This window comes from Delphinus delphis, chromosome 9 (genome assembly GCF_949987515.2).
Source record: "Delphinus delphis chromosome 9, mDelDel1.2, whole genome shotgun sequence".
NCBI lineage: Eukaryota > Metazoa > Chordata > Mammalia > Artiodactyla > Delphinidae > Delphinus > Delphinus delphis.
This window is the reverse complement of record NC_082691.1, coordinates 105678816-105692132: the sequence shown is the minus strand read 5'-3', so window position 1 is coordinate 105692132 and position 13317 is coordinate 105678816. Positions and strand designations below refer to the sequence as shown.

At 45.3% G+C, this 13317-nt stretch overlaps 1 protein-coding gene across 2 annotated transcripts in view; it reads right to left on the bottom strand.

The window, feature by feature from the left end:
• The window catches only part of UBE3C (ubiquitin protein ligase E3C), a 114029-nt gene extending 101063 nt beyond the window's left edge, over positions 1 to 12966 (bottom strand). For both annotated transcript variants that reach the window (XM_060021200.1, XM_060021201.1), the window contains exon 1: positions 12552 to 12966. In XM_060021200.1, coding sequence (XP_059877183.1) covers positions 12552 to 12617 — 66 coding nt within the window. In that variant the 5' untranslated portion in view covers positions 12618 to 12966. The remainder of the gene's footprint in view (positions 1 to 12551) is intronic.
• Positions 12967 to 13317: the final 351 nt, after the last annotated feature.

Here is a 13317-nt window from a genome sequence, read left to right as displayed (position 1 = left end):
GATGCAGAGAAAGCTTCCGACAAAATTCAACACCCATTTATGATAAAACCCTCCAGAAAGTAGGCATAGAGGGAACTTTCCTCAAAATAATAAAGGCCATATATGACAAACCCACAGCCAACACCGTCCTCAATGGTGAAAAACTGAAAGCATTTCCACTAAGATCAGGAACAAGACAAGGTTGCCCACTCTCACCACTCTTATTCAACACAGTTTTGGAAGCTTTAGCCACAGCAATCAGATAAGAAAAGGAAATAAAAGGAATCTAAATTGGAAAAGAAGATGTCGCTGTTTGCAGATGACATGATACGATACATAGAGAATCCCAAAGATGCTACCAGAAAACTACTGAAGCCCACGTGCCTAGAGCCCGAGCTCTGCAACAAGAGAAGCCACCGCAAGGAGAAGCCCGCACACCACCATGAAGAGCAGCTCCTGCTCAACACAACTAGAGCAAGCCCATGCGCAGCAATGAAGACCCAATACAGCCAATAAATAAATTTATTTATTAAAATAATAATAAAGTACCAAAATAAAATGCAATCGTTTATATCTCATTACAATAAATTCCAAAAAACCTTCTTTTCTTTTTTTTTAAAGACCTTCTTTTCCTACACCAAAACTGTGTATTAATTATGGCAGTGTTTTACTAGCAAAACCCTGGAAACAACCTGCACATATACATCTATCAATAGGAAAGTGGTTCTATGATACAAACCATTCAGTGGAATATTATGCATCCATGAAGAGAAACTACATCTAAAGGTGCTGGTGTGGATCGTCACTAAGACACAGTGCTGAGGAGAACAGTAGCTCTCACTATTATTTAAAAAGCTAGGGGCTCATGTTTATTTATATTTAATCTAGTTTTGAAAAGATTGAGGAACTGGTAAGAATGAGGACGTCTGGAGTCTCAGTGAGAGGAAGACTTCATTATATGCCCTTTAGAAGAGTCTCAGTTTTTATAACTTTTTCAATTAAAAAAAAGGTAACTTTTTTTAAAGGCCACCGACTGGAGATTAGAAATGGAAATGTTATTAGACCAAGGAAGATTAGTGATAATCTAACTTTCTCATTATCAAGAATTATGACTTTCCCATTACAAGATGTGGAAACGAGAAGCCCAGAAGAGTTGAGTAAGTTGCAGACAACTGGTTAGGAAGAGAAGCATTTTTTCAAGCCCACATTTTACTTTTTACATTTCACCTTTCACAGTAAAGATGTGCTATGAACTGTGCTGCTTGCCAACACACTGGAGTTTACTAATGTTCCTAGAAAAGTTAGAGAGAGCACTAAAGCTGCATATCGTAGGAAAAATTAATTCAGAAAGACATAGCATTGTTAAAGCCATCCTTTCAGTGCCTGCAGGACATGGTCCTCAACTTGCCAAGCAGTTAAGGGAGAGCTTAAGCAAAGCGAGAAGCAACACAAGACGCGCAGGCTACACAACATCCAACACCCAGACCAGGGTTCACACGCTCCACTAAATGATCTGGAATCTCTGAGCCCTGATTTCTTCCTCTACGGGATGCCACACCTCCGCCTCACAGAGAAGGAGTCAAGAAGAGGTGAGAGCATACAACAAGCAGGAGGACAAACCTTGAGGGGTGCAGTGTAGGTAACTAACAAAGAAGGAGAGAAAACAGAAACACCCTGGAGACAAAGTGCCCTCGGAGGCTCCCTGCAACTGCACAGATGCTAAGGCAGCACTTAACTGCTAAGACCAGGGAATGGAAATTGATATAATTTTTTCTAGAGAACAAAACATATGAGAAGCCTATGTGCACACTGACCAAGCAATTCAGCTTCTTTCTGCAATGTTTCCTAAAAAATAATTATAATCATTGGCTATAAAGATGTCGTTCACAACAAAATAGAAACAACCTAAATGTCCAAAAGTAAAGGATGAACATGTATACTTCATCATACACAGCTCATACAAAGAACATGCATGGTAATTTTAAAAAGAAAACGAAATTTTAATTTTAGAAAATAGACTGAACGATTGGATCCTCAGCTTTGGAATAACCTAAAGTTTATATAAATGTCTTATGGTCAGTACACAGGATACAGTCACAGCTATAGCAAATAAAACCTCAAAACCAGAACAAAAGGTCTGAGGTCCTCCGACAAGCCCTGCTTTTCTAATGAGCTCTGCTCTGCTCACGGCCTCAGTCAGTACTACTGTCTGCGCACACTGCCACGCCTGCTGGCTGGCCACGCACTGGTCCCAGCAGCACCTCTCCCTCGCGTGCCCCTCTTCCTGTTTCTGTAAACGCTGGCGTCCCTCGGAGTTTTGTCCTGAGCCCACATGTCTTCTCAGCAGAACATTTTCCAGAGCATCTCACAACTTCAACTGTTACCTACTGATGGACCCACGGACTCCCAGTCGCTACCTGAAGCTCCGGACTAGCACCCCACCTGCCTACTGAGCAAACCCAAGCATTTTACATTGAACACATCCCTAGGAACTCAGCATCGTGTTGGATTATGGGGTCACTGTCCACTCCTGTCACCCCAGACTGACACCTGACGTGATGCTTGCCCCCAGAGCTCATCAATTCTGGCTCCTCGACAGCCCTGAACCCCTCCACTCAGTTCCTGCTGCCTGCTTCAGGCCCTCACTACTCCTCTGCACAACTACAGCTGCCTGTCTCTCGCCTGGTGTCCAGCCCCTGCACTGCCCCACAATCGTCCCTCTAAAACCTGAGTTTGCTCAGGGTCACTTCACTGCTTCAAAAGCTGTCAGTGGCTCCCAAGGTGCCCCTTTATGACCTGGCCCCTGACTGCCCATCTCCCCAGCCTTCTCTTGGCCCACCCCCACTCCAGCCAGCTGCAGTCTGTAGGTGACTGCCACCTCTCCAGGGTGGACACCTCTGTCCGTGCGGATCCTCCTAACTGGTGGCAACAGCGTTCCACCTGTAAGCAGTGCTAAGAAGCGCAGTCCAGCACACAAGAGCCGAGGGCGCTGACATTATGCTGCCCGCCCGGGGCCCTGGAAAAGGAGGGAAACAGGCTTCCTCCCTCCGTTCCGGCACAAGGCGCCCTGAGCAGCTCTCAGATGGCCAGAAATTTACTTCGATGCTCTCCTACTTCACTCCCTCTCTCCAATGGCCTGATGCATCTACCTCCTGCCCTATGGCTGTCAAAGCGACAAGCCAAACACTTTCATTCCCATATTACTTACTCCCCTGTATATTCCCCCCTTTTCTCCAAGGGTGGTTGGATTAAAAAGGTAAATGATCTAAGTGAATTCAAATGGCTGCAAATAAATGGCAGCCTCTCAGGATTCTGAGGCTTTTTGGAGGAAGATGCTTAACTCAAATAAACTGCCTAACAGATAACATTTCAGGTAAGACCGTGCAGGAACGCAAGAGCTTAACAGCTCACAGGAAAGGCCAGCTCGCAGTCAGGCAGCCTCACCTGGGAGAAGGGAATTTTAAGTCAGTTCTCTATTTCACCAGTTTTCTAAGCTGTTCCTAGTTTACCAACTTCTTTCCTTGCTACATTTCCAAACTGGTGGAGTTTGATTCCTCTCACCTTGAGTGTGGACTGGATTGACAAATAAAATAGGACAAAAGTGACAACGTGTGACTTTCAGGACTCCCTCGTAACAGGCTTTGCCTCGTTCTCCCTGCTCTCCGTCACTGGCTCCGGGGAAGCCAGCTGCCAGGTCAGGAGGACGCTCAAGCAGCCCTAAGGTGATGTCCGAGTGGCAGGAGCTGACAACTCCCGCCAGGACCCATCACTGGCCTCCAGGCACAGGCATGAGCCGGTCCCACAGTGGCTCCCCCAGCACCGGGCAAGGCTTCCGATGCCTGAGCCCCCGGAGACCCCAGGCCAGAACCACCCTGCACGCTGCTGTCGGATGCCTGCCCCACAGAGCGGAGTGAGAGGACGAAACCGTGCTGCTTAAGCCACTAGATGCGCAGAGAACTCGACGTCTGTTCATCGGGAATTAGGACACTGGCAAAGCAGAGACCATGACCGTTCAGACTAACATAATTGAAACGCAGACTGCTGTTTTGCAATCTACTTATTTCCACTAACAATGACACAGTTTAATACAGAGAATGAGTAGACATCAATAAATGATAAATAGTAACAAATATAGATCATGACCACTTTAAACAGTTGTATAGTGCCCCACCGCACTGCTATACCATTTAACAAATTTCCTATTGTTAGACATTTAGATTGTTTTGAATTTTTCAATACTACAAGTAATGCCACAAACATCATCTTTTCTATCTCATGCATCTATCCCATGCACCTGTCAAATTAGTTTCTTAAAATGAATTTCTAAAAGTAGACTTACTGGATCTAGAGGGGTCATACCTGTTGGCGACTCCTGATGCGTGCTGTGAAACCATCCCCCAGGTAGGCTGTGCTGATTTACGCTGCCACCCACACCCCCCAGCAGGCGTCTCCAACTGTAACTTGGTCACCACTGAAGGTGATGGGCTCCGGAGACACTCGGCCAGAAGGAAGCTCCTGCCCCTGCCTTCACGCTCACAAGCGCCATAGGCAACAGAAGGCGTGACGAGGCCGCGGCCGGAGAACAAGGACACAGCGGAATGAAATAAGGGTCATGGTCAAAGAATAAAATGCTTAACTTCCAAACTCCTAGATGCCCGCATTCTTTAAAGTTATAAGAAAAAAGGGGAAGAGACAGAGGAAAACTCTTTACTGCTTTTGCAATAACCTCTTTTGAGGGCTCTTCTACAGTCCTATGAGGTGACCTGTTTATTACCTTAGCTAAGAGACCTAGTTGACAACTAACTGTAACTCCAGAAAATCAGCACACGCTGGAGTGTGCAAAGCCAGACAGGACTAGGGAAGGCAAGCCAGGTAGGTGCCTGAGCACAAAATTTAAGGAGGCACTCACCTCAGGGCCATGAACCCGAGTGCCACCTTAAGCAACCTGCACCTATGCATCTCCAGTCAGAGCCTCCTTAAATTTTGTGCCCTACGTGCCTTCTTGCCTCACCCTAGACCCTGATTAGAAGTCCAAAGAGAATTAGACAAAGTCTCAGCCCTTCCATTCTGCTTGGTTTCCCTAGGAACCAGATCAAGAATTCCTGACCTTATATGCTACAGAGAACTACAGTGTTCTGGTCCCGTATGTGAAGAGTATGGAAAATCATATTCAAGAGAACAGATGTGGGGCTGCTAGATAAAACAGGAAGGTAATGATACCAGTTCTGACAGTAAATCTTAAAATCTGATTTTGGAAAATGTTTCTACTTTACTTCATGTCAGACATGTAAAAAACAGTTTATGTTCCACTGCAACATACGCAGAGTCGTATGACAACATGTATATGACTTCATGTCAGACGTGTAAAAAACAGTTTATGTTCCACTGCAACATACACAGAGTCGTATGACAACATGTATACCAACTGCCAGCTCTTCAAAACGGAACAGCATGGACTTTTCTTCAGGTTAAGATATTTTAGGTAAGACCTCCAATTACACAATAGAGGGCAGTTACATAAAACTAACCAGTCAGAGTGCTTACAATCCTAAGAGTATTCTAGACTTACCGAAAGGGGAAATTAAAATTACAGTAGCTGGTTTCGGTAGGCTCTACAGTGAAACTCATTCTGCGAGGCCAGCAGTACCCTAATACAAAACCCAGAAAAAGACACCACGAGAAATAAAAGCGACTCTCTCCGGAACACAGATGCAAAAATCCCTAAACAAAATACTACCAAATTGAATGCAACAACGTATAAAAATAATTATACATCATAACCACGTGGGATTTATGCTAGGTATGCAGGGCTGGTTCAGCATTCAAAAAACACTCGATGTAATCCATCACATCAACAGACTAAGGAAAAGTATATGATCACACAGTAAAAAGCATTTGACAAAATCCAACACCCAGGTAATTCCCTGGCAGTCTAGTGGTTAGGGCTCCGTGCTTCCACCGCAGGGAGCACAGGTTCGATCCCTGGTTGGGGAACTAAGATCCCACGTGCCACACCGTGTGGCCGAAAAAGAAAATAAAAATTTAAAAATTAAAAGTAAATTAAAGAAACCCAACACCCATTCACGACAAAAATTCTCAACACACTAGAAATAGATAGGAACTTCCTCAACTTGATAAAGAACCACCACAAAATACCTACAGCTACCATCATACTTAAGGGTGAAAAACTAGAAACTTTCCCACTAAGATCAGGAACAAAGCAAGGATATCTCCTCTTACCACCCCTTTTTGACATCATTAGCTCTAGCTAATGCAATAAAGCAAGAAAAGGAAACAAAAGCTATACAGATTGGGAAGAAAGAAATAAAACTGTCTTTGGTCACAGATGACATGATCGTCTCTGTAGAAAATCCCAAAGAATTAACGAAAAACTCCTGGAACTAATAAGTGATTATAGCAACACTGCAGGATACAAGATTAACATACAAAAGTCAATTGCTGTTCCATATTCCATCAATGAACAACTGGAATTTGAAATTTAAAAAATAATAATAATAATAAATAAATAACATTTCCACTATGGAAACAATATGAAGATTCCTCAAAAAATTAAAAATAGAACTACCTTATGGTCTAGCAATCCCACTTCTTGGTAGCTATACAACAGAAATGAAAACAGGTATTGAAAAGATATCTGCACCACTATATTCACTGCAGCATTATTCAAAATAATAAAGATACGAAGACCTAAGTGGTCATCAAACAGACGAACAGATAAAGATGTGGTGCATTCACACAACAGAATATTATTCAGCCAAGAGAGAGAAGGAAATTCTACCACGTGTAGAAATATGGATGGACCTCGAGAGCCTTCAGCGAAGTGACATAAGCCACAGAAAGACAAATGCTGTAGGTGTCACTTATACATGGAATATTAAAAAAAACGAAAACAAGTCAAAGTCAAAAAAGAGAGTAAAAAAGTAGCTGCCAGGGGCTGGGCGGACAGGGGTGAGGGAAGTAGGGAGGTATCGGTAAAAGGTAAATACAAAACAAAACTGCCTTCCTGTAAACCAACAATGAACACTTGGAACTGGAAATTAAATACACAGTATTGTTTATATTAGCACCCCCCGAAAAAGAAGTACTTCGGTCTATATAAGGCAAATTACAATAGTCTGATGAATAAAATCAAAGAACTGCACAAATGGAGAGACATTCCATGTTGAATAGGAAGACTCAATACTGTCAAGATCAATTCTCCCTAACTTGTTTGATCTACAGATTCAACACATTCCCAATCAAAATCCCAATAAGTTTGTACAACACAGAGAACATACCCAATATTTTAATAACAACTATGAGTATGACCTTTAAAAACTGTGAATTACTATTGTACACCTGTAACTTACGTAATATTGTACCATCAACTATATTTCAATAAAAACAAATGCAACAAATACACCTAAAATACAGTGGCTTAAAAAAATATATATATATACACACACATATATATATAAAAGTTATTTTGTGAATATCAACAAACTGCCTCTAAGGTTGATATGGAAAGGCAAAAGATCCAAAAAAGCCAACACAATGCTGAAGAAAAATGTGAACAAAGTCGGAAGACTGACACTAGCTGACTTTGAGACTTACCATAAAGCTCCGGAAATCAAGACAGTATGGCACTGGCAAAAACAAAGCAAAACAAAACAATCCAGAACAGACAAATAGATGAACGGACCAGAATAGCAAGAAACAGACATACAAAAATACAGCCAACTGATCTTTTGACAAAGGAGCAAAGGCAACTCAATGAAGAAAGGACAGCTTTTCAACAAATATGTTGGAACAACTGGATATCCACAGGCCAAAAGAGAAAGAAAAAATAAATCTAGACACAGACCTTAACACCTTTCACAAAAATTAACCCAAAATGGATCACAGACCTAAATGTAAAATACAAAACTGTAATACTACTAGAAGTTAACACAGGAGAAAAACCAGGTGACACTGTGTTTGGCAATGACTCTTTAGATACGACATAAGAAGCACAATTCATGAAAGAAAAAAACTGGTAAAACTGGACTTCGTTAGAATTAAAAACTTCTACTCTGCAAAAGACTAAGAGAATGAAAAGACAAGCTCAAAACTGGGAGAAGATATATGCAAAAGGCCTCTCTGAAAAGAGTTTATATCTGCAAAATATATACAAATACATTGAAAATGTGTATAAGGAACTGCTAAGACTCAACAGTAAGAAAACAAACAACCCAGTTAAAAAATGGGATAAAGACCTGAACAGACATCTTAACAAAGATACGCAGATGGTAAATAAGCACATGTGAAAAGAAGCTCCACATCACATGTCAACAGGGAAATGCAACTTAAAACAATGAGATACCACTACATACCTATTGGAATGGCCAAAATTTAAACAATGACAACACCAAATGCTGGCGAGGATGTGGAGCAACAGGAACTCTCATTGCTGGTGGGAACGCAAAACAGTGCAGCCACTTTGGAAGACAGTTTGGCAGTTAATTACAAAACTAAACATAACCTTACCATATGATCGCGCTCCTTGGTATTTACAAAAAGGAGCTGAAAACTATGTCCACACACAAAACCTGCACGTGGATGTTTATGGCAGCTCTATTCATAATTGCTAAAACTTGGAAGCAACCAAGATGTCCTTCAGCAGGTGAAGGGACAAAGAAACTGCGGCCCATCCAGACAATGGAACAGTATTCAGCAATTTAGAGTGGCGGGGGGGGGGGGGGGGGGGGGGGGGGGGGGGGGGCCGGGGCCGGGGGAAGAGCCATCAGGCCAGGAAAGACCTGGAACAACCTTAAAAGCATATTCCTAAGTTAAAGAAGCCAGTCTCAAAAGATCAAAACTCACAGAATGTACAACACCTGGATTGAACCCTGATATAAACTGACTTAATAATAAGGTATCAATATTGGTCTATCAATTGTAACAAACGTACCACATTATGGCAAGATGGATATAATAGAGAAAACAATGTGCTAGGAAGATGGAGTGAGAACTCTCTGTACTTTCCCATCAGTTTTTTCTGTTAAGACTAAAACTGCTCTACAAAAATAGTCTGTTAATAAAAAATAGGATAAAAAAACAAGCTAGCAAGCTATGAAAAGGCATGGAGGAACCTTAAATGTATGCTGCTAAGTGAAAGAAGCAAATCTGAAGAGGCCACACACCGTACGATTCCAACTACATGACATTCTAGAAAGGCAAAACTATGGAGACCGTAAAAAGATCAGTGGTGGCCAGAGATTGGGGGCAGGAGGGCGGCGGTGTGTGAGGGATAAGGGAGAAGATGAATAGGTAAAGCACAGTGGATTTTTAGGGCAACAAACTATTCTCTATGATGCTGTAATGGCAGATACATGTCATTATACATTTGTCAAAACCCACTTAAAGCACAACACAAAGAATGAATCTTAATGTGTTGCTATTGGTTCACCAATGTAACAAATGAACCACATTAAGGCAAGATGCTAATAACAGTGGATTTCTATACTTGTAATCAAATTACCATTAAGATATTCTTCTATGCACTACCAAGAATAGAAAAAAATACTGCCAATAGACTATCATGCCACCATGTATCCTGACTTCAGAAATATTAAAAAGTGGAAACCTATGTGACTTAGTATATACCTACCCAATCCAGTATATACCTACTCAATGTATACCCTTCCACCCACCTGGAATACCCTTGCTTCCCAGCTCACTAATTCCACGCATCCTTCAAGACTAAGCCCCAACCAACTCTATTCTTTCCTGAATCAGCCCAAGGAAAACCCAGAATGTGGTAATTGCTCTCTCTATTGTTATTTAATGCTTAACTGTGTAAGTCTTATCTCCCCAACAAGATTACAATGAGGGCATGAACTTTTCCTTACAAAGTTTCAGATCCTTCAAAGAATCTTTACAAATAAACATTTTAAATATTCATTTAATTTTGGGGGGGGGGAAAGATGAATTTATCCAAAAAGTAGCAACTATTCAGTTTCCACTAAACTTAAGAAGGGAAAATTTCAAACAATAATTTAAGACATGGGGGAAAGATCATTTTAAGGTTTTGTTTTTTAAATGAGGCAAAGGACTTATGTTGCAGCCAAAGAGAATTAAGGAAAATAAGCATATGTGGGTGCGCAACATCATTAGTTGTTAGGAAACAAAATTAAAACTACAATGAAACTACATACCCCCCGGAACTGCCAAATTAAAATGACTGACAACGCTAAGTGTTGGCAAGGAAGTGGAGCCACTGAAACGCTGAGAACGAGGCAGAGTGCACTGGAGCTAAACCCACGTGCAATGTGTGAGCAGCACGTGAGAGCACGTGTCCACCCAGAGGCACATACAACAAACACGGATCAACTGGGCTATGTACGTTCAGACGATGCAACCAGAATAAGACGATGGACCCCACCTCTCAGACCAAATGCTGAGCCACAGAGGCCAGTCCAAAAAGGGTGGCCTCTACGCACAAGAAGTTCAACAGGCAGAACTGATCTGTGGTGATAAAGGTCGGAATAGTAGTTACCTTTGGGTAGGAGGGCTTAGAATGGAAGGGTGCAGATGGGGGCCTCTGGAATGCTGGGCATGTTATTTGATGGGAGTGGTGGGCTGTAAAAATCCTTCCAGCCGAACCTACAGTTAATTCCCTGCCCAGATTCCGGTACCAGGCCAATGCACCCACCCCCCAGCCACTGCAGAGTGACTGCGGTGGGCTCCTTACTGCCACCCTCTCTGGAGAATTACACTCCCACCCACCCCAGGGGCAGCCTGCAGACAACGACTAAATGACACGGGGATACAAAATGCCAGCCCCCCCACCTCAAGACGGGACAACTCTGTGATGCCAGCCACACTCCAGAGTTGTCGGTGGGATCCGGCTAAAGATAAACCCCAACAAGAAAACCCCTTGTCCCCTGCCCTCTCCTCTTCCCTCCTCAATTTCACCTGCACAAGGATTTCCTCCTCAGGCTTCTAAGGGACATGGCCTAAGACACAGACACTTAATGTCTGTGACCCTAAACCTCAATGAAAAGGGGGGTAAAAAGGGGAAAAAAACTGTTTCGCACAGCTGAAAAGCAAGACGTGCAATCTCTCCTTGAGATTCTGATCAACAGATAACCATTTTCCTTAAAGAAGAGATGTGTTACTTGGTGAGAAAACAGGATCAACACCCTAGCAGGACCCGCCAGGGCACTCCTGTCCGTAACAGAAGTCACAAAGTCCTACGTACGTGAGGCGACATGGATTCTAAGGTGGTGACCTGCCCCCGGCTTGCTACGTGGCTGTGCTGTCACTCAACAGCTCTTTATCCCACCTGTAAACTAGATCTGGCCCAGAGGTTCTTCCAATGGCATAAGTCCTTTGATCTCATTTGGAATTTTCATGAATACCCAAGCCACTGAATGTGACCCACGCCAGCCCTGCACGACACCTACACAGCACCTAGTCTAGCACCTAGTTCTGCAGCCTCCAACCAATCACCATCATGCAAAACCCAAAGCTTGTAAGTTATCAGCACACTTCCTGCCCAAATCCCTGCTGGGTTCCCCTCCTCGACCCTCAGAAACCATCATGCCCATACCCCCATAGTACAATTTAAAGCGGATATTCGTACGTGGACTCGAGCATCTGCTCAGTCATGTGCCAACCCCGTCGTTAAGTGTAACATACAGAATACACTAACACAGAAGAATAGACGAACCACTGAAAGAACACTTTAGAAAATTATTTAGTAAACAATCTGCTAATTATACTCACTTGAACTTTTCCAACACTCTAAGCAAGGGCGACCCCACTTTATTTTTAGTCTGATAAAACTAAAACAGGCAGGGAAGGGATCCAGTGGAGAAGTGGTAAAAAGCAAGCAAATAAATGAAGCAACACTGACGCTGAACTACTTGTCAGCAATTCCACCGAATCAGTATATGCCTGTCATCAGAGAGGATAGCACAGTAACTAGTTTGTACGCCCTTATTCTACACTGTTATCCTAAGAATAATCATACGACCAGCTGTAACAGAAAAAAAGTGCTAGAGTCTCTCCAGAAGTGTTTCCAAAAGGCTGGTAAAGGACGACTTTCATGGCCTTGGATTCAAACACGTGGCCTATGGTGACGAGTTCCGCCTCAACTTCAGAGACTGTTGTCATGAACAAATACATTCTACTTACTTTCTACAACAGACAAGACCCCCACGTAGTACTCTAAAAGCAATCACCATCAGTCAAGTGTGATAAAGTATCTAAAGTTCATTTCTGAAAGAAACACTGTGTCCTTTGCCCAGAGTTTTTCACTACCTAAGTATAAAAGGCCGTCCACCCTCAGCATCCTTGCAGCTTCCGGGCGATTCCGGTCCACAAAGCCCTTTTTCCCCATCAGCTTTCCTTCCAGACCCGCTTTGAGCCGTAGGAGCAGGTGACCCCGCAGCCCGCCCCCTCGCGCGTCCCTCCGCCGGGCTGGACCCCTCCCGGACCCAAGCCGGCCCCCAGCCCGCCGTCCCGCCCGGAGTCCGCGGCTGGCCCCGCCCAGTCCCGCGGCACTGCCGCACGCAGGCCGCTCTTACCTTCCGGCTCGCGCCTCCCAGGGACACCTTGGGCCTGGTTTTGAAATCCCCTTCAAAACTAAACATCTTTACAGCCTATCCCATCTGGGAGGGCCCGACACTGAGAGCGCGGGCGGGCGCCGGGGGAGGGTCCCCGGCGGGGACAGCGACCGGGGGAGGTCCCGGCGGGAGGGGAGCGGCGAGGACGAGGCCGCGCCAGGAAGTGACCCCGAGCCCGCGCCCGCCGGCGCTCTGCCGCCCGGACTGCCCTGTGGGGGGAGGGGCGGCGACACTGGGGGCAGCCCTCGGCCACCTCCCCCCTCATCCACGCCTCCCCGCCGCTCCGGCCGAGCCCGAGCGCCGGCAGGGCCGCTGACCCCGCACTTGCACCCGGAGCAGCTGCCGGGAGGAAAAATGGCCGCCGCCGCCGCCGCCGCTGCCGTGCGCCGCCCCGCCGGCGTGCGCGCGCCCGACACCGACGCCGCGGCGCTGCTCCCGGCGCCCCGCCCGCGTGCGCGCGCCCGCATCGACGGCGCGTCGGAGCGTGGGAAGACGCGGCGGTGCCAGGCTCTGCGGCGGGAGGGGTGAGGGGCGGGGCCGGGGAGCGTAGGTGGGGCGCAGGTGCCCGGGGAGGGGGGGCCGCAGGTGCCGCGGGGGCGCTGGTGCCCGGGGAGGGGGCGCGCGGAGGGGCAGGCGCGCGCGCGTGCGCGTCCCGAGTGGTGTGGATGAATCCCGTCTCCACAGTGCGCCGAGGGCGGCTGCAGGGGTCGGTGGGCGCCTGCGCGCC